Here is a 19,371-nt window from a genome sequence, read left to right as displayed (position 1 = left end):
GGGGTGTGTTCATCATTCTCAATGTCTCTTCTGTTGTTGGTGGATTTAAAGTGGTTTAAGATTAATTGCTTCCCTCTAAGCCATTAGTGTATGTATTTTACTTTGGAGAGGCTCTTCTCTGCTTGTGCTTGTACTTCCATCTTGGCTAGTAGAAACGCCCCATCAAGGACACTTCAGCCACATGTCAGTCCACTGATCCCAATAGGGAGATAAGGAAGGAACAGCAGATCAGGCTCTTGCATAATTTATAGTGAGCAGAAATCCATTTTCTGGCATAAATTACTTTGATTTTAATTAGTTGCAGATTGGTCTTTTACAGAAGGTGCATTTTAAATCAGTTCAGGGAGAGTTGAGTCCAGGAAGATGAGTGCAAATTGTTTATTTGGTGATAATCACATGTGATTTTAAGATGGGAAATCAGGCTGCTGTTGTAGAATAAAGTACTGCAAAAAGTTATTCTCCATTGAAGTGTTCAGAGCAATAAATTGGTTTGACATAATTTATAAATCGTATATATTGTCGAAAATTAGCTTTTTTTCCCCCCACGTATTCATGTTTCAGATTATCCACAGCCTGACTTTATGTGCAACAAGGATTTTCCCCAAAACCTAATAACTTTTGCCGTCCTTGAAAAACATTATTTGCCATCAAGCATTTTTTATCTACTTGGATGTAAAACGCTCTCATTTTAATTCAACAAAAAAATGCTTTATTAATCACAGAGGGAGATTAAATGTTGCTTATACTCTGAGTTTTTGTAGTTGCTGATGACTGTGGATGGGACGGATCATGATCTGTATTACTGTGGTTCTGAAGAAGCCTCTGACTGAAGACACTGTTGTTGTTAAACAGTCTCATGAAGAGGATGCTGAGTTATCTGCACTTTTCTTGATCTTATAAACCATCCTCTGTTGCACCACATTTGTCCCAGAACTGAACCAGACTTCTTCATCAGACTATTTACCTTTTTACATCCCTAACTCTGATGCTGCTACCCCAACAGATGATGGAAGAAGAGATGACACTCGCCACAACAGACTTACAGATGCATTTCAGGAAAAATTCTCTTAGCCAACAGAATACTATTTAAAAGGCCTTGAGGATCATTAAGATGCAGTTTTTGTGAAATAGAAGGTAGTTATTTGGGTTCTTTTTGGTTCTTTGTGATTTTCAATTTGGAACTCTGTGGATGATATTTCTGGCCCACATTCTTTCTGATTGTTCAATCATGAACAGACAGTAGTTGGACAGACATGTAGCAGCGGATAAAGAAAAGTTATTCATTCAAAATGAACTTACAATTTAATAGTTTTCCCACATGCGATTGGTCTGCATGGTCTTTTTCTTCACTTGATAAATTACATCCTTTGGAAATTGTGTTGTTTTTTTTCGTTTTTTTTTTACATTTTCTTTGGTTATCTTTGATGATCTAACGCCTTTAAATGTGACACAAAAGCGAAACAGTAGAAATCTATATGGGGGGCTAATTCTTTTCCCAGCACTTTAATCCCTATCGACGCAGAACTTAAAAGCATTATTTTTAGTTTCATTCCCTGTGCTGATAAGACTGCACACTTGTGCAGAGAAAAGTAAAACCTCTTGCAGTTCTTGCTCATTTACAAGCCAACACACACTCCTTATACTGCTCACTCACACATAAAGATACGCCACCATCACACAAACCACCCTCGGCCAGGGAGATTGCTTACCAGCGCTTAGTTCAGTAGCAATGCCCAGTTGGGCCTTGATGTAATAGAAATTGATTGCAGTGCTCCCAGGCCACACTGTCATGACAAGTTATTTTAATGGCACTGAAGCAGGCTTATGCTGAAGTTTAAAAGAAAGAGGCTGGTCACACAATAGTGACTTGGGGCATATTTGTAGCGTTGCCAGGCTTTTACTTATCTGTGGGACAGTACAACGTTTCTCAAGGAAAAAAAAAACTGAAGAAGACAAGATTAAAATGAAAGAAGAAAATTATGTTAGGTGGATGGTTGATGATGGTGACAGTTCCCCAGAGCCATTTTCGGTAAACTGAAGAGCCATCACCTTGAAATTGCCCCCCAATGATTTATGTAAGCCTCAAAAGTTATAATTAGAGGATGATTTGTGCTACTCACTGTGCACTTAGATGGGAGCTCTACGACCCTACAAATATAGTCCATACAAGCCATATGCGCCACGTTCCCCATTTATCCCAGTAGTAACCTGACAAGCAGGGAGGAAGGAAATTTTCAGCCGAGATGAAATCTGTTGTTTATTGGCCTCACACAGGTAATGGCTGCAACCTAAGAACAGAGGCAGAGGGGGAAGCTCTGTTTTCGCTCTGCTTCTGTGTGTCCAAGATGGTCGTTCTTTATCTTGTTGTTTTTCCTGCAAGTTAGATACGTCTGTTACTAAGTTTTATGTTCTTCTGTGGTCTGCTTATCTGAACATTTGTATTATTTAGCTTACTAAAACAAACCTTTATTGAAATTGTTGAAACCTGTTCACCACTTTTCATATTGATCTGTCTGAAAGATATGAAACAGTGGGGATTTATTTCATTTTGTTGTGTATCAACAGAATAAGACAGCAGGGTAATGAGGTACAGATTTTCAAAAAAAAGGCTAATTCTTACAAGTGGCACCAGAATCCAGATGATTTGCTGGTATTAGTCAACACTATGGCGGTGGAGAGGTTCTTGACAGATTTTCAGATAGATTCTGAGCTATTTGAGTTGGAACTATTTCAACCTGATTTGCTTGTGCCAGATGGAGACGACCAGGAACGGCAACACCAAGCTACTACTACTCTTTCATGCTGTTTTTGAATGTTTCCATGCATGTTTGCCACTCCCATAAAATAATAAAACCAGTAGTCTGCTTTTGTCATCTTAAATAGTTACTTAGATGAGATGAGATGAGATCTTGTTTTTGGGATGATAAATACTTTATTTTGATTAGATAATAATTTATAGAAAAACTGCAAAAAAAAAAAAAGTAGTTTTGTTTATGACCCGCTCGATCTCGAGTGAGTAGTTTTTAAAACAAAAGACTTTACACCAAAGAGTCTCTCAGCGTTTTTACTTCCTAATTTATTTTAAAGTTTAATGACATTTTGAATTTGACATTTCAGCTATCTGAACCCTTGTAATAAATTCTGAGGGCTCATGCTTGAGCACTTCAACTAATGTGTTTTCCTGGTGTTTGGTCCACAGGCCAATTAAGGCTCTCGGTGTGCCACTCTGGCCAAATCAAAGGCTCAATCAAGGCTCCTGCTTTCTCTGACAGTTAAAGTAGCCAATTAAAATCCTGCACCCAGACTGAAACTGCCATTACCGCCTACCATGACTTATCATTATCACGTATGTGTGGGCCGGATGGAATCAGCAGGCTGCATATCGATGGTGGTGAAAGCCGAATTTGAGGCTGAAGAACTGAGCTTGTCATGATTAACGTTAGCTGGGAATAAAAAAAAAAAGAGATGCCCAGTCAGATTTGGAGCAAATTGAAAACACTCATACACACTCGAGCCTCAATGTGGTGATTGCTCCTGCCTGTGTCACTGTCCGCTGTGCACAGCAGTGAGCCTCATCACACAGGTCAGCACAGCCAAGGCCTCACTCACACACTGCTTGATCATCTGGACAAGTCTATAAATTAAGTTCACTTTGGAACGTGAAGGAGTGGCTCAGAGTCGCGAGTGGGAGGAGTGTTGGTCATTCAGCTGAATCCGATGTCCACGCCGTTGTAATCAATCAGGAGACCTGCGTAAAAAAAAATAATAATAACATGCTTTTAGTTCGTATCTGGCATGCACAACCATTTGTGCTGTATTTAATACATCTCAACTGTGTGTGACAGAAATGGAGCATGTCTAAATTAGAATTGTAATTTCACTGAACTATCTCTGGCATTGCCATCAGGGGCAGACTTATCATCAGTGCTAAGTGCCCCCTTTGGTGGGATTTAAATGTGTGTTGATTCATCTGTCTCCTTGTGTTTGAGCTTTTATCATCTGGATGAATGATGAACTTGCTTTTGCACAAATACAGCGAGTGGCCCAAAGTGGACATAATGGCCATGAACATTATCTAATGTTCTCTTTTAAACTGATAAACCTCTATTTGAATAGGGAAACCAATTTATTTTAGCTGCTTTTAATATCTATTGACTGAATACAGTACAATTTGAATATATAGACATAATCTACAGTCATAATAGTAAAGGGGAAAAAAATTAAATAAAACAACCAGAACTGTGATACGCAAGGCTGTATGATGACCCAGGTTTATCTTTCCACCAAGCACAGCGAGGAGGATGGTAAGGAGGCAAGCAATCTTATGAGCTCACTGTCAGAAAACTGCAGGAAAGAGTTGCATCTCCATAGCAACCATTAGACCCTTTCTACATGCCCGGCGATTGTTTGGAAAGCATGCCAGAAAAAAAACCTTTTTCTGTCCTTTGATCACAGTTTTAAAACTGTTGCTTGCTAAACTCCACTGAGATTTTAATTGGAGGTAAAATACATTTTCTATATAGAAAAGTAGTGTGTAAAACAAATATTAGTTTTAACTCCTGTTAATCACACCTATTCTTCATCATGATAAGTGGCATAATGTAACAAGGTCAAAACAATAAAGTTTAAAGTTGCCTCTGGCTGGAATGTAATCAGCGTTAGAGTCAGGAGGTTAATGTGCTTGATTCACAACTTTAGATTTGTAAATTTGTTCAGTCTGGGTCTGACATGATGGCCCTTTTGACACAAAGCGATTTTTCATATTTATGCATTTAGATTTAATATGCTGGAGCTCTGCCAGAGGGAGCTTTTTCATGGAACACAATTTAAATATTTCAAATTACTTTTTTTTTTAATTATTTGATTATTTAAAGTATAGATAGATAAAGATCACAAGTCCTTAACAACTAGCAATGTACGCAGGCTTCCCCCAAATTATTTGGAATTACAAATGTGTAAATACAAAAAATCCAAGAGGTCTTACAGTAAGACATATTTAGAATAGTACTAGTTTTTTGTACAGTCTGAGGCGACCTGGCAAGTATACAGCAATTAGAATAATCTTTCTAAATACAACAAACACTGAATCTGTCTCAATTAGAATGTTTCAGAGCTAAAATGCAGCCGCTGAACTAGAACACATATTTGTCATTGTAAGAAAAAACACAAAGTTTGAACTAACAAGATGACTTATACTAAAACAACAGAAATATTAACTGTTAAATATTCTTCCTTTTCTAACAAGACAGTATGACACAATAACAAGGAAGGATGTTCTCATTATGAGGAAAACATGGTTTGTTTTTTTGTTCCTGTAAAATTTATGCTGCACTATTCTATACTAATTGGTCTGGGAGGCTGATGCATAATTCTACTGGGTAACATGTTTTCTGCAGAACGTCTTCTATGCGTTATGGGAAGGTAATCTAAAAAGACAGAAATATGGGATGAAAAATATTTTTCTTTGGCATTAAGCGGTTTTCTACAAATTGCATGTTATTGGTTCGGTTACTTGTTCTTTTTTGCTGTTGTAAAGACACAAATAATATTTTTTTTCTGTGATAAGACTGTAACATGATTCTTGTAATGGCCATCAACTTGAATGTTGAGTTTTGAATGTTGTTTTTTTGCATAAAGAAGTTTTATAAAGTATATGTTTTGACATAAATGATGATGTAATTGCAGGAACTTAAACTAAACTGATCAATAACCTTTAATATTTTATAGTGAGACTGTTCTTCTGTGAAATATCTTTCATTTTGATTAATAAGCAGGTTCAAGAAATGCATAGTTTAGATGTCCTACAGCCCTTCACTGTTAAAATGTTCACTAGCTTCAATTAAAAAAAAAAAAAAGAAGCTCAGTACCTTTAATCCCCGCTCCTTGTTCTGCAGAGACAATGGAATCATCACAGTTTGCACAAACCAGCAATATAGGGCACAACAATGGCAGCGCTCCCCTTCGCGGCAGCTGGCACCAACCACTGACCTGTTTAAACAGCTGGAACGCTTGGCACCGCCTGCCTCCGGAGGTTTGCGGGGCCACTGGCAAAAGTGTTGAGAGGAAGGAAGAAGGGGAAGCAGCGGAGGGGCGACCGTCATGGCATCGCTCAGCAATAGGGGGCCAGAGTGCACAAATGGCACCAAGCAGGAAATTAAACAGGCCACTGGCAGCAAGCTGGGGAGGAGGTTGAAATAGAGCTAAAAGCAAACAGACAGGTTTTATTAACTGCTGGCCAGTTTTAGGCGGTCCGTTCAGTTGTTGGAAGAAACAAATGGGAAGTCGGGGCATATAATTGATTGTTGACAACTTAGGAGTCTGTTTCTTTATTTTAAGAAAAAGTGGATGGTGTTGGTGTTGGGTCTGTGTGTTGAGGGCGTAGGAGGTTACTGACTTACACAAAGGAGCACTTAGCAGCTTGTAGCAGGGGTTGAACTGGTTGGCTGGACGTGTGGAAGGACAATGTTGTAGAGTAGCATGCTTCACCAGAATCAGGAGTAATTAAAGTTTTCAAATGTTGAGACGCAGTTATTCTGCACACAGGAAACAGATATGTGCTGTGCAGGACGTATGTGGAGACATTTTTTTTTCTCCCTCTTGTGGTTTACGTGTTTGCTATTCAATGTCAAGTTTGGTTTCAACTACGAGGAAAAAAAACTCACTCTCAGCTCTTTCACTTGCTGACATTTCACTCTAGTGTTAAATAATTAATCCATAGTCACTTTCAGATCACAGTTCCACCTTAAAAACGTAACCAGGAACCCCATTGTAGCAGGGGTCGAGCCTCAGGGCACGTTTAACTATAGTGATGCAATAGTTGCGAGATGTACATGTTTTGTCCTTTTTACATCACGGGAGATATGCCACAAGATAGCATGCTGACTTCCTGCAGATGTTAAACAATCCTGTATAAAAAATTTGTTTAAACTCAGAGCTGCCTAACAACCTGAGCTGAATCTTTCCATTTTACTCCCACCCTTGCTGACTAGTGTCTTGCAATTATCTTGTGCTAAAGTCCAGTAAACTAAATAAACACACCAAGGACGGAGATCGGAGAATGTGATAGGTGCCAAGTGCTCGGCTAACTAACACTGCATAGATTATCAGGAACCAGTCGGCCGCATTAGTCATATTTCACAAAGCTGTGAGGATATTATTTGATAAGAACTCGGTGTGCAGCATTTAGGTGCTCAAGGCAGCTGCATATTTATCAGGCTCTCTGTTAAAAACCGAATAATGAGTTGTCCTGAATCAGTCGAGGCTCAATAGGTTACACCGGGACAAGAAGGTTTTGGTTGCTTCTCTGAAAATAATGTCACGGCTCCTCTAATAAACCGACCTCCTCTCTCTTTTATGCACCGGTGGATTCTTTTGTCGCTTTGTTCCAATCTGAGAGCTCGCATTTCATTATGTATGCAAGTTTTTAAGCAGTGTTTTCTCTCAGGCATGTCGTAGGCAGGTGTGATGAATCATGCACAGAAGCTGTGCTACATTTAATGTTCCCAAGATTTGCTCGGGCCGGCCTGCAGATCGTTACTCTGATCTCTGCTCGGGCTATTATACCAATATCGCTCATGTACATCTCGCAACTATTGCATCACTACAGTTAAACGTGCCCTGAGGCTCGACATGAATTTTATGCATTGGTCACTAACGCATAAGTGGTCGATGGATTGCTGCAATCAAAGCTTAAATGGCCCCAAGAAAAATGTTGAATGAAGGAAACACTTAAGGTTTTTCTTCCCCAATCAGCTGGATGTCAGCTTGGTGTTTTATTGCGCGCTGTCATGTATCTTCTCCTAATTAATTAGTGTTAACTTTTCCAAACTATAAATTCTTTCTTGTAAAAAGAACCTTGTAAAGATTCAGGTGGGCTCGGCAGTGGATTAAAATGAGGAATAGCAAAACTTCTTCACTGTCAAAATCTCAATTTTCTCTTCGTAAAAATGTAGTCTTGCAGTTGCACGGAGGAATAAATCTCTCTGGAAACTGAGTTTGTGTTTTGCAATTATAATACGTTCTGCTGGGCACAAAATTACATTTGGACGCATTTTATTTGTGCTGGGAAGTTATGAGTTTAGATATAAACTTCAAATTAATTCTGTGACAGAAAGAATGTGTCTTTAAGGAAATCCTTCGGTTTTGATTTTTTTGAATTTATGTAATATTGAGCTTCAATGTATTTGTATTGGGACTTTATACAATAGATAACACAATGTAGTGCATAATTACTAGAGAAAATTATTCTAAATATGTAGCATAAAAGTTTATATCAAAGCATTTTTTTATGTTAGAAAGTCCAGATCTAACTCCAATTGAGAATTTGTAGCAAAACTTGAAATGTTAGCGATAGCTTCATCACTATGCTTGTAATCATGATCCTGAGTTAGAGAGTTATATAAATCCTCCATACATTTTCTGTTTAACATAACATCCAGCTACATAACGCATTGTAAATAAGAAAAGCCGCCCTCTCTACAGATGCGATCTGCGAGATGAGGGATCTGCCAAGCTACACAACGATGTTTGATTTTGTCCTTGGGAGCGGGACTGCAACACTAAAAGAAACGTTTTTTGCGCTGGAGGAAAGTAACTTGTGAAATCTTAATTAAAAGATTGTATCAGGCAGACTTTGCTTATGGAAAATAGGGAAATAATGGACTTAAAAGACAAGTTTTTACAGACGAAGAAGAGAAATAATTTACTCTGCAAATACAGCGGGAATCAGAGAGAACTTATTTGCTGCGGGTGGAGAACTGGCGTTTTTTAATATCCACAGCAAGGAAATTTCATACAGGCACTGCTGGGGCTGCAGAGTGTCATTTTGTGCAGGATCCTTCATCTCCTACATTTTTCTTTGCTGTGTTAGTCACATTTTTACTCCTTATCATGGGACGAACAAGACATAAGAAGTCCAATCATGATTAATTGGCATACAGATTTGCAACTTTGTGTCACTTTATTTGTAATGTTGACGTAAGCCTAACTTCTGCAGAAAGTCTTCACGAGGAACCGCTATTGAAAAGTCAGAGAAAACCCCAAAAATACCAGAAAGTGACCCACAAAACATGCTATTTTTAGGCTGAAAACAAGAAATAGAGAAGAACTATGGAATGTAATCCAATTGTTAAAACACACTATTGTTTAAACACAGTTGTTCCTCGGTTCATTGTCATGAGCATGTTTATCAGAAAAACTAAATTCTTCTTTGTACTTTATAGTCGACCTTGCTCAAGATAAGTAACTCATAATTACAAAGGTATTGTTTGTCGAGTATGTAGATGTAAAGCTAAGATAAACATAAAGCAGAGCTTGCTGAAAACGCAGTAAATGGGCAGAAAGTGTATGAGTCAATAGTTCATTTTCCTTGACTCTGCTGTATATAAAAAAATTGCATGTGTTAGCGGAAGAGAAATCAGTTTTATAAATTTAAAAAAATAAAAACTTCTTGGTATTGTACTTGTGTGGCCCATTAACAGTTCATCATACTGTTTTATATATGTATTTATCTATATAAGCTCTTTCATAAATGTCCTTGTGTTATTTCTATTTTCTGTTTTGATTCTAGCAGAAGCCACCGCTCTGTTTCTGAGCCTTAAAAGTTTATTTTCACTTCTATGTAATCTTTTATGTCATCTTCGAATGGGTCAGATATTATGGGACATGCAACGCAGGAAAGTTTTGGATTTGTGATAAATAATTTTAACATTGACATAAAAAGTTAAGAAAGCTTTTGTCAAGTTACGCCTTACTTTTCCAGCTGTTGGGTTTAATTCATGAGGAAACGACTGATTTAATCGATACAGCATTAATCATCTTGATAGTCTGATAACCTATCTGCTGCCTGTCATTCTGCGTCAAGGCCAGATGCCCTTTGTGTCCATTTGAAGCCAGGTGTTCCCACAGTGGATGTGTGACGCTGAAGGACACTTAGCATGTTGTGTGACCATAAAACTTTGTTGACCCCATCAAAGACTAGCAAGCTTTTCTTCTTGCCAGAAATCCAACAGAGTTGCAAATAATGTAAACATGCCTAGAAGTTAATATTAAAGTTAATATAATTTTAACTGAATAGTAGAGTTTTAACAGTACAATCCCTCCCATACTTGCGTAATACATGTTAAAATGACTTTGTATTTGTAGTGTTGCAGACACTTTAAAAGCTTTTACTTGTAGTTTGTACCTAAAATCCAATCTCCTCGGTTTCAGCCTCCGTCATGCAGTGAGCCAAGCTGTGAATCTACTCAAACACATCCCATGATGCCCAAAAGGCATCTTTGCGTTGATGGCACCCAGTGGATCTTTGTTCTCGCCTTCAAATCTGATGTTTGTGTTTGTTTCAGCTCGCATTCCTGTTCAAACTATCTGCAACGTCTGGGAAAGTCTGGTTCGAAGGTTTTTAGGTAACTTCCCGAAGGCATATTTGTTTACCTACAGTAGTATGTACAGGTTTGTTTGAAACCCTTGAAATGTCAAGATATACAGCCATAGTTGAGATATTCCTTTTAACATTTTTGTAAAACCATTTCACAGCTTTCAAATAAAAGAGGAAAGTAACTCCAGTAAAAAAGTTATACCTATACTTTGCAGTTTTTAATTTTTTAAGGCGTTTCGTTGGCTCATTGTGATTTTCCACTGCTAGTGCATTTTAAAATGCACTAGCAGTGGATTTTTAATAATTTAATAAGGCAATTTTAATAATTTCCTAGTTGTGCTACAGTGCTAATGCTAGCTTATCAGAAAACATAACATATGTGCCTGTCATAATTCGTCTGTGCCAAGTCTTTTTTTTTTTTTTACCAGGGTGAATGTTTACTGCACCTTAAGTTTTCATCTGCGTCAGTTTCAAACATACGTCTCATTATAACACACCCCAGTGTGAACCATACCCGCCATTTTTAGTAATTATGTGGAGTGTCTTTCCACTGGAGAGTGTATTTGCCCCTGCTATTCCCAACGCCTGCACTTATGTGATTTATATGATTTCCCCAGAATATATTGCCCTATCCTGTGGGCCTTCTCATATTCAATTGTTTTGATGGATCTTCTGAAACAACACCCTTTTCAATAAGAAAATATCCTCTTATTATGTTCTGCTTCTGCAGTTTCTATATTTATATTTTTTCCAACAACTGTCCTCGGAGAGACTCGTGTTGTCATTTCTACGCGGTTCATTTTTATCCAGCAGTTCATTTTATTTTTCGGCGCCTGCGAAAATCACAATTTGAGCTTAGAGAGTCCTCTAGAGCATCTGTGTTATTTTTAACAAGCAGTATACTGTTTCAGCTGAAAGATTTATCTGTAATATATTAAATATCTATCATCTGAAAGGTTGCAACTCAGCAAAACACAACAGAGGTCCGCTAACATTTCAAATATGTACTGAAAAAAACAAGACAGAATTTGATAGGAATAGGTACCAGATGTGAGCGAAATATATCTGTAACAACAGTCCAAACATGTTTTTTGGTGATATTAATGAAAAAGTTAGATGTAATGAGGCATAAATCAGATCACTGGTCAGTTGGATTTCTGTTAGTAGAATTAGGTTCAAGTGAACTTCTTCTGATCAAAAGAGCCTAAATAAAGCAGCAATTCTTTTTAACAAAACTAAAAAGATGTTCAGGTGTGGACGCCTTTAAGGTAACTTATTTAAATCAGTCTTGCTTATAGATATCTATCAGCACAAAAGATATAGACTGGGAAATGTTTGCCCAAGAGTTTAGATTCTCAGTCAACTAAACTTTTTAGGTAGAAGTTTAGTTCCAAAACTTTTATCTTTTTTTATTAAGAGATTAATTTTTTTATTTAGATCTTTGCTCAAACTTGCACTGTTGCTGAAAAAATGTACTCTAGCAAACAGGTTTGGTTTCAGAATAATCAGATTTGGCTGTTAGGGCCAGGTTTTGTGTGAATTTCTTTGGATCATAAAACATTCAGCTCGAAGGTTTTTTGGGAGATTTTGGCAACCATATTCCGTAGGCAAGATTTATAGAGAATAGACTGGATTGCTATTTTTAGTATTTTTGAAACATTTTCTCCAATTAGCTACCTTTAGTATAAATATTTTTGCAGCCTTATCCTGAATGATACCTTTTCTTCAATGAGTTTCATGAACTATACCTCCTAACTAGAGCTTTCAGGTAAAAAAAAAAAGCTTCCGTAATATTTGTAAAATGCTTTTGAATTTATTTGAGGTTCACTGGTTTCGTAATAAAAGACTCAATAAGATTGCAAAGTGAAATGAAAGGCACTTCAACAGTTTTATTTTAAGGACATACATGCTCATGCAACCATGAAAACATTTCTTTTCTAGAGTGTTTTCACTTGATCTCCGCTGCACGTCTTGCTGCACAGTCCATAGATTGCATAGTTCATGTCGCAACCCCTCCACCCCACCCCCCTCCAACACTGAGCCCATCTGTGTAACTGCCTGAAGAACAGCATCCACTCCATCAGGGACTGTGTTAATTCTGACTCTGCTTCATTTCACCTGCAGCCCTCAAGCAGATGTTTCGGGGCAACAGCTGAAAGTCATTTTTACCACAGCTATGAAATTAAAAACTCCCACACAGAAACATCCTCGGCAGCGACACTCTCCTCATTCACAGAGGCATGTTTACCAGACAAGAGGTAACTTTGTCCTGCCGTCACTGCGTGTGAAGCTGCTTTTGCTGAAGGAAAAGTCTCAGGCTTCCATACGGCAGTGGAAGCACTTCTGGCTTAGCCGAGGTCACATTAACTATTTATAGCTGTATTTTCCACACGGTTGACCTCTTTATTAGGCCATGAAAAAAGACAGGTGCACAATAATACTTTGCAAGTACTTTACTGCCTCTCAAAATTTTATGGACTTCCAGATGCAACACAGTAAATACAGGATGTAGTTTCCTGTGCTAAGTAGTTAACTCCAGCAGTTCACAAAGGCATTGCTCCTTGATAGCATCCATTCATCTCTTCTGTAAGGAAACTCTGTTCCTTTTCCAAAACTCTAACATCCCCTGACAGATGCAGGGCTGTAAAGTTCCTTTCAGCTTCAGGCCAGTCTGCAGACAATCATTCCAACTCCTCCTGTATTTCAGACTTCTAACTTTTCCCTTAAGTGGTGTATCTGCTCAAGTGTTTGGTCTTAGCCAGACTGGTAACTCGTATTTTAAAGGTAGCTTGTTTATTCACAGTAATAAGTGGAAAGTTTTGAATTGTGGTCATGCAAAACCAGAGTTTTCAACTTTTCAACTCCATGGAAAGGAAGATCAGCGCATGATGTACCTCAGTCACGTTTCTCTATGGATTGACACAACCTCCCCACATTTAAATTGTGAAATTACACCTGCGTTCAGGATGAAAACTGAAAAGACAAAAAAAAAAAAAGGCTAATTTCTTGCTTCAATTACATACACTGCATGAAAGCCAATAGCAAAAGCCAAAGGAGAAAACAGTTTTGCGAAACCCTGCCTCCAGGATGTTCACTAAATCATTCTGCTCTGCAAAAATAAAATACAAAAATCTTTTTAACTGGCTTTTTCTAAAACATTTTAGAATTATGATTTATTCCTACCCTTGCATAATTCCATTTTCAATTTTTTTTAGCCGATAAGCGATTAATATGAAGTATTGTTTATTTTCATCACAAAACAAATACGTTTTCCAACAAAACATGTTTTGATTTTACATTTAGTGCAGAAAACTTTACAACAGAATTTCCATGACGCCGTGAAGACAATGGCTTGAAAAGTCTTGAAGGTTTTCATTTATCCTTTGATGAACACTTGATGAAAGTTTTCTTGATTGTTTGTTCCACTCTTTTGAGAGGCAGAAATGTACAAGTGAAAATAAAAACTTTTGTTTTTAGGAGCAGTAAGGTCTGAAAAGGACAAGTGCTTTAAAAGTGTTGCAGAGCAGAATTCAGAGCTGAGAGTTTGCAGCAGTGCGATTCTACCTCTTGGCAACTCAAGGCAATAAGTTCAGATGAGTTAAAGTGTTTTTCTTAGTCTGAGTAGATTTTTTTAGGAATTTCAGAATGATTGTTACCAGAATTTGCTTAAATTAAGGATCCAACCTCATATGTTAATGCCAAAACAACCACTCAGAAACGTAATTTATGCTACATAGAGTGATTGTGTTTAATTTACTTAATATTAATCATTTTGTAAAAAAAAAAAAAAAAAAGTTTTTACTTAGCAGTTAACATTGCAATAGCTCCTATATTTTATCTTTAATGGAACTATTTAATTCTCTTTAACATAAAATGTGTTGTTTACAGCATTAGAGCAGAATTTTGTATTTTTACAGAACAAAACAGCATATAACCCCACAAGCAAGCTAATTTTGTTACTTTGACCTAGTTTCATGTTGTAATGGCATGTTATGAGTGTAATAGTGGAGTAAGGTGAGTAAACCCCCTCATTCAAGTCGAACTTATTCATATGTTCCTCTATTTATTCATACTCCTCCAAGTAAGAAGAAGAAGATGCTTTGTGAACATCTGGAAGGCACTGATCTGTTCTACTTTGTACCGAATCTCGATCCAGTCGGGAAGCTTTGGGACGTGTTGAAAAAGAGGTGCTGAGCGACTCTACATCGAGCAAAATCTCTGACAAACGTTTTTCTAACATCTTGTTGAGTCTACGCGAACCTGGATGATGAGCAAAAACCACGTTTAGCTACATTTTTCACACAATTCCAATTCTTCTGATTAGGAAAAGAAAAAAAAAAGATTTCTGATAGTCGAAGCTCCAACATGGCTGGCTTGAGGAGGAGAGAAAAGATTTTTCCTCTGCATCATCTGTGACTAACAAGGTTTGCCTCTCAAGTTGCTTGAAAACGGCTTTCATTTATTTGCTGCAGTGGAAATATGCAGTGAGTGCACTGCATCGTTTCTTTAATGATCTCGAGCTTGCAGACACACACGCACACACACATACACATATGCTTTCCCCTCTTAATCTATGTCTGCTGAAGTGGTCTTTAATGAGGTGTGAACAGAGGACCACAACCCTCTCCCTTCCTCCCTCCCTCCTCTCCCACTATTTCATCTTCCTTCCATCTCAGCCCTGAGAGGCGACTGAACCAGACAGACAGAGCTACAAAGACGCACAGCGAGCGGCACATCGACAGGCGCGGGGAGAAAAGGTGACGGCGGAGTTAATGGGAGAGAACAAGGTCTCCCTTTTTTCTGTTGCATTACTCCGTCCCTCCATCCATCATCATGTGATCACAGCCAGAGTGGATCACAGGCCTTGCGAGGGACACTTTTAAGCTGTTCTCTCAGGCAGCAACCAACTTCAGGCTTTTTTTTCTCCAGTGTGTGAGATTGTGCGCGTCTGAATGCAATTTTGCTGTTTGCACGTTGGGGAGCATGTCAGACTGGATGAGCTCTGGTCCCCCCAGCGAGAAACCTGCCCACTCCCACTCATAATAACCCCACCCACCCACAGCGCTCTGGTTTTGTTGCGGAAGACAAGCCAGCTTTGCTAACATGTCTTGAATTTTTCTCTCTTGTGTGCGGATGTGAGTTTACATGCCTTCCAGCTTGATGGGATCTGACTGACTAACGCGTCAGCCACATGCCCTTGATTTGGATGAAGGGCAGGATTTTTATTAGAGTTAAACAGCCTTCTCCTACTTTGTTACCTTTAGTTTCCAAATGAAGCCGTGCCTGCCAAGAACCAACCCTCGGAGCTTGTTAAAAAACACACCACAACTTTGATTACCTTCCAGGGTTGGGATTTCACCTTCAACTCATGGAGCGAACTCTGGAAATCCAATCTAGCCTCCGTATTGGAATTGAAGGGAGGCTCTGCAGACTATTTGTAATATGTCTCAGGGCATGACTGTTGTTATAAAACAACGAGAGGCCTTCCTCCTCTGCTCAGTTTTAATCAGAATAGACAGAGCAAATGTGATGACACACTGTTTTAACTTGGATTTGGAAAATCTCTCCTGTCCAGAGACGATGAAACCCCGAAGCTGGGTACAGGGGTCCCAAATGAAACAAAAAAAGGAAATGATAAATGTTTTGGTGGATCTTAAATAGATTTTTTCTCTCAGCTAATGCTGCTTCATTCAATCCAATCAGATATTAGCGTCTAATCGGTGCGTCACAGTTGTAGTTTAAACTGTTTCATAAAATATTTGAATGAACACTCAAATATTTATTTAGAATTTTACTCAGAATGACTTTAGATTTTAATTAATTTTACATAAAATTATTTATGTGCTTCATAAATTATTGACACTCAAATATTGAATTGATTTATTTGCCAGCCAGAGTATAATGTTGGGAATCAAACTTGAGGTTGCTCCCATTTCCTAATTTCCACTGCTGTATGAAAATAAACCTGGTTCTGGCTAAATCACTCTGTTTCCCACACTCAGATTCTACCATGTCATCATTTGCTACAGAAAAATAAATTTAGACCAGCAAAGTTTGTGAAAATCGTACTAGATACTGAAACTCTGCATTTTAAAGGGGTATATTTTTCACTTGCTACTGCTAAAATATGTTTTGAGTGGGTTTTTTTTTTTTTTTTTGCTTTGGTTACAAGTGATTTAAAAGCTTTTGTCATAGGGGAACAAACCACACACAAACGCTGTAATAGGAATGCTACATCGGCTTAAAAGATGGATTCAGAAAAATTAAAACCGTAGTTAGGTTTCCTTACAGAATTGAAAAAACTGAAATCTAGTGGTATTCTACTGATGCTGAATTAAAAACTACATAACTACCATACAGGAAACACAGTCCTAGTTTAAACAACAACATTCTCTCCACTTTTCTCAATCTAAGTGTCCATGTAGTTTCTCAGCAGCTGTCTAATTAGCGTGTGCATTTGAAAGGGAAATGTTTTAAAGCAGCTGTGATCCACTTCTTCATTTCTCTTGTGTTTTTATTAGTTATAAGGCCACATCTTCACCAAATGTTTTCAGTCTAGCACACTGTAAATAGCGCTTCATTTGTATTGCATCCAAGTCCAGGCCATAGCATCATCACTTACACAAGGAGAGAATTGGATTAGTGCTGAGTAGTGCTGCCGCTGCTTTGGACTTTGATGTTTAACGCTTTGAATTGCTAATTCAGAATCCTTGTAATTTATCCCCTTTTGTCCTTCCACTGTTTAAATATAATATTTTATTTGTTCTCGTTTTAATGCGGGCCTTAATGTGGTCTTTAATGAATAAATCATACTCCTACAGTCCACTGGGGGAGAACGAAGAGGATTTTTTTTAATGTGTGCTCCATTCTGCTTGCCTTTTCACAGCTCCCGTGACAGACCAGGCGCCAAAAATCCTGTTTCCCTCAGAGAGCCAAATGAGCATCATAGAGATGGCACTAGGTAAGGAAACATGTTGCATTCCCCCACAGTGATTGCCTGCTTTTTGTCTGTCGCTGGAGCACGCCTTGTCTGTTCATCACAAAGGAAAGTTCTTCCAAAGTAGTTTCCGTTCTACTTACTTGTGGTTTTGTTTTAAGAGATGTGCGTTCTCTTAAAACGGGGACGACTTGCTTGTGTCAAGTTTCTGCTTAAGTGATTCCTCACATATAGTGCAATTTTGCTTTTTTGTTTCTTTGGTGTGCTTAAAATAGAAATGGGCATTTCTGTATTATGCAGTTACACTACTGTGCAAATGTAGTCAGAACCCTTTTTTCACATTTTGTCACGTTATAAACCAAAATGTCAGTGTATTTTACTGGGATTTTCATTTGATTGACAAAAACATCCTGTTGTGATGTTGAAAAAAATGTTTTCTGTTTGTAAAGTATTCAACTTCACAATTATTCATTACTTTGTGTTGATCTGTCACATGAAATCTCGATCAAACACATTGAAGTTTGTAATTGTAAATCCGAAAAGTTCAACAGGTGTGAATAATTTTGCGTGGCACTGTAACTGCATCACTTCCTGACGGTTTTTTACCAACCTCCTTCCTCAGCTCCATATGGTGGACATTATTGGCTCCAACCCAGCGCAGTGGGGGCCAGAGGGGAGTGAACTTTTAATTGTTTTGAAACCAAGGCTTTCCATGAGCTGTCGCAGCTATACTTACCTCATTTTTGTAATTTATGAAGCTCAGGTTTTCTTGCAGAGCTGCAAAGATTTGACTGGAAGTAACCACGCAGAGCTCGGTTGAAGGTTTTCAATTAGTGTTCTTTACTCCGTCGCTCTTTTGTGAATGGACCTTGAGTGTTCTGCAGGAGAGATGGGAGAAGAAGCAGCATGAGTCATGTATCACATCTTATTATGAAAAGCAGTGATTCAGTGCATGTAAGAGAAATATCTGCTGCCCTATCCTTCAGTGTCCCTTCTCTCTGTTAAATTTTTACCTCCTTCTTATGTGTTTTGGCTACTTTGAGCACAGCACACGGGGGTTGTGTTTTCTGGACTGGAATAAGCGAATACATAGTCTCTTCATGTAAACATCAAGCTGATAATACGAGCAGTATTTCAAGTGATTACCTCACGTACTTCGTCGTGCGGCTGTCTCGGTTCTCCAGCACGCGCTCGTCATTTGCCTCACCAGTTTCCATCCAGCGGCTGACTCGTGGGGGAATCCGAGCTCTGTGCCTTATTGGACAGAAGCGCAGCTGTTGCCGGATGGGAAAATGGGTCATGATGGAGGCTTCCTTTGAAGTAAATTTGTCACGGGCTATGAACACAACGGGCTTGCGGAGGTAAAAGGTGGCAATCAGAAAATAGGCGCAAATCATTGTGGCTTTTAAGTGATGATGGATAAAAGCCTTTCTGGCTGTTTTCATCTGATTAAGTTTTCATAGAGGGATGATGGGGGGGATTTTCAAACCCCATTACCTGATAGCTGTGATAACAGGCTATAATACATAAAAGACATATGTTGATATTTTACCTCTGCCGTTTCTTGTTCTTTTTTTTTTTTTTTTTTTACCTCAGTCACTTAAATTTACTCATTCATTTGGATTTTTTTTGTGTGTGTTTATGTCCAGAATTATTGATTGTTTGTTTTGTTCCTGTCAAAAGTCTACGTTCTGGTTATTTGGTGCTTTTTATTACACCCAACAAGAATTGAGTGAAATTGGATTCCTTCCTGTCCAAACATGGTCAAATTTACATATATACATTATCACAAAAGTGAGTACTCCCCTCACATCTTTTCATGGGAAAAAAGAAGACAGACATGTTGATACGTTGGAAAGTAGTCCGTTTTTTTCTTCTGTCTGTTCTTTGCCATGAGGTGCCATGTTGAACTCCCTCTGACCAGTATGAGAGCATGTGAGAGTGATAACAGCACATTTAACACACCTGCTCCCCGTTCACACCTGAGACCCTGCAGCACTGAGTCATATGACACCAGGGAGGGAAAAATGGCTTTTCCTGCTCAGTTCTGTTCCCAGTG

General features: G+C 38.3%; 1 protein-coding gene across 2 annotated transcripts in view; it reads left to right on the top strand.

Moving 5' to 3' along the window:
• The window catches only part of LOC103475908 (interleukin-1 receptor accessory protein-like 1), a 203,020-nt gene that overhangs the window by 103,057 nt on the left and 80,592 nt on the right, over window positions 1-19,371 (top strand). For both annotated transcript variants that reach the window (XM_008427891.3, XM_008427884.3), the window contains exon 6: window positions 17,262-17,336. In XM_008427891.3, coding sequence (XP_008426113.1) covers window positions 17,262-17,336 — 75 coding nt within the window. The remainder of the gene's footprint in view (window positions 1-17,261; window positions 17,337-19,371) is intronic.

Source organism: Poecilia reticulata, chromosome 2, assembly GCF_904066995.2.
Source record: "Poecilia reticulata chromosome 2, P_reticulata-male-v2, whole genome shotgun sequence".
NCBI lineage: Eukaryota > Metazoa > Chordata > Actinopteri > Cyprinodontiformes > Poeciliidae > Poecilia > Poecilia reticulata.
Note: the sequence above shows the minus strand (reverse complement) of the source record. Positions and strands in the feature narration are given on the sequence as shown.